At 32.5% G+C, this 1,385-nt stretch overlaps 1 protein-coding gene across 1 annotated transcript; it reads left to right on the top strand.

Annotated features, from left to right (window-relative positions):
- Positions 1 to 124: 124 nt before the first annotated feature.
- On the top strand, positions 125 to 1,196 carry PCYB_006630 (hypothetical protein; the record flags this gene model as incomplete). The annotated part of the gene is made up of 4 exons (XM_004228084.1): positions 125 to 237; positions 376 to 522; positions 677 to 1,019; positions 1,057 to 1,196. Exons 1-4 carry the CDS (start codon positions 205 to 207, stop codon positions 1,194 to 1,196), a joined length of 663 nt encoding a protein of 220 aa, XP_004228132.1. The 5' UTR covers positions 125 to 204.
- Positions 1,197 to 1,385: the final 189 nt, after the last annotated feature.

The raw sequence follows: 1,385 nt of genomic DNA, 5'->3' as shown, positions 1-1,385 counted from the left end.
CTACATAAATAATAGGCAAAAGTTACTATAGTATGCTGTTATATACAATAGCATGTACGAATAAATGCTTGTTTATGTTCTAAAAATAATAGAAAGGGTTACTTAAATATATCGACACATAATTGTACAATTTGACCTTTGAGAACATAATACTTAGTGCCTGAAATTTATATTTTTATTAAATTCAAATATGCTCCCAAAAAAATGACAGGGCAGAAACCACCTGAACCCAAATTGGTATATATATCCTTAAATCATTTTATTTATGTCTAGCTATATTCACATTACTTGTTCCCCTTGGAACAAAAGAAAAATTCTGTTATTAGAACGATAATTTTGGTACATGTGTAATAACTGTCCTGTGATTATTTTCAGGAGGATGAATCCAAAAAGGTAGGACTTGATGTAATGTATAAGGAGTTTTTTTCGAACGAAACAAAACCTCAAAATAAAAATTATTGTGATGTACAAGATAGTAAAAGTGAAATTAATTCCCAAGCCAAAGAACTTTGCAGTAAGCTCGTATATCATTTAGAAAAAATAAACAAAGAGGAAAAACCCAATCAAACTGAACATTGCAGCTATTTACGTTATTGGTTATATGATAAAATAGGGGAAATTGAAAAAATCATTCGGCAAAGACTAGCAAAATACTTTTTTTAACTATCTTATTGAGGCATGGAGTAAGCTTAATGAAAAATTAGGTAAGTTTTGTGTATCACCAGTTGTAGAAGATGTTACTTTAAATGAACTAAAAAATAGGAAATATTCATACATTTATTTTAAAGAATTGGGTAAAATTCATAGTGTTAGTACAAGCAAAAATAAAGACGCTTGTAGTAAGTATTTAAAATATCTTCAAAGTTTAAGTACATTATATCAAAAATACTGGAAGAAGCAATGTGATTATTTTTTCTTGGGACCTGCTGCTGTGGATTATTTCCCGTGTTATTATAAGTATGAACTAAGCTATCTCATGTCTGGATTACAAAACTGTAAGGATGGAAAAGAGCCATATAGTACGCCTCAAAGATCTTCTGCATCGCCAACTTCTAGGAGCGGGGCAGGAGTTTCAACAATTTTACCAACAAAAGCAGGAGCGGCAGCTGCACCGATTCAAGCAAAACCAGCAAATCCAGCAGGAAAAGACCAAGAAAATCTTGCACATTTATCTACAGTACAACAACAAGTTGTAGGAGGAGCATTAACTCAACATAGTGGAAGGATACCACCATTAGTTCAGGACCCTCCGAGTAGTAACAGAGTAGCACATATTGATAATGCAGATATGTTTAATGCATTGTCTGGAGTGACTCCAGCCTCTTCTGGTTTTTCTGAGACAGCATCTAAAATGTTAAAATCAGATTATTTTCGTCACACACTCC

The sequence above is a fragment of the Plasmodium cynomolgi genome (assembly GCF_000321355.1).
Source record: "Plasmodium cynomolgi strain B DNA, scaffold: 1043, whole genome shotgun sequence".
Classification (NCBI taxonomy): Eukaryota; Apicomplexa; class Aconoidasida; order Haemosporida; family Plasmodiidae; genus Plasmodium; species Plasmodium cynomolgi.
The sequence above is the reverse complement of the archived record's forward strand: the minus strand, read 5'-3'. Positions and strand labels throughout refer to the sequence as shown.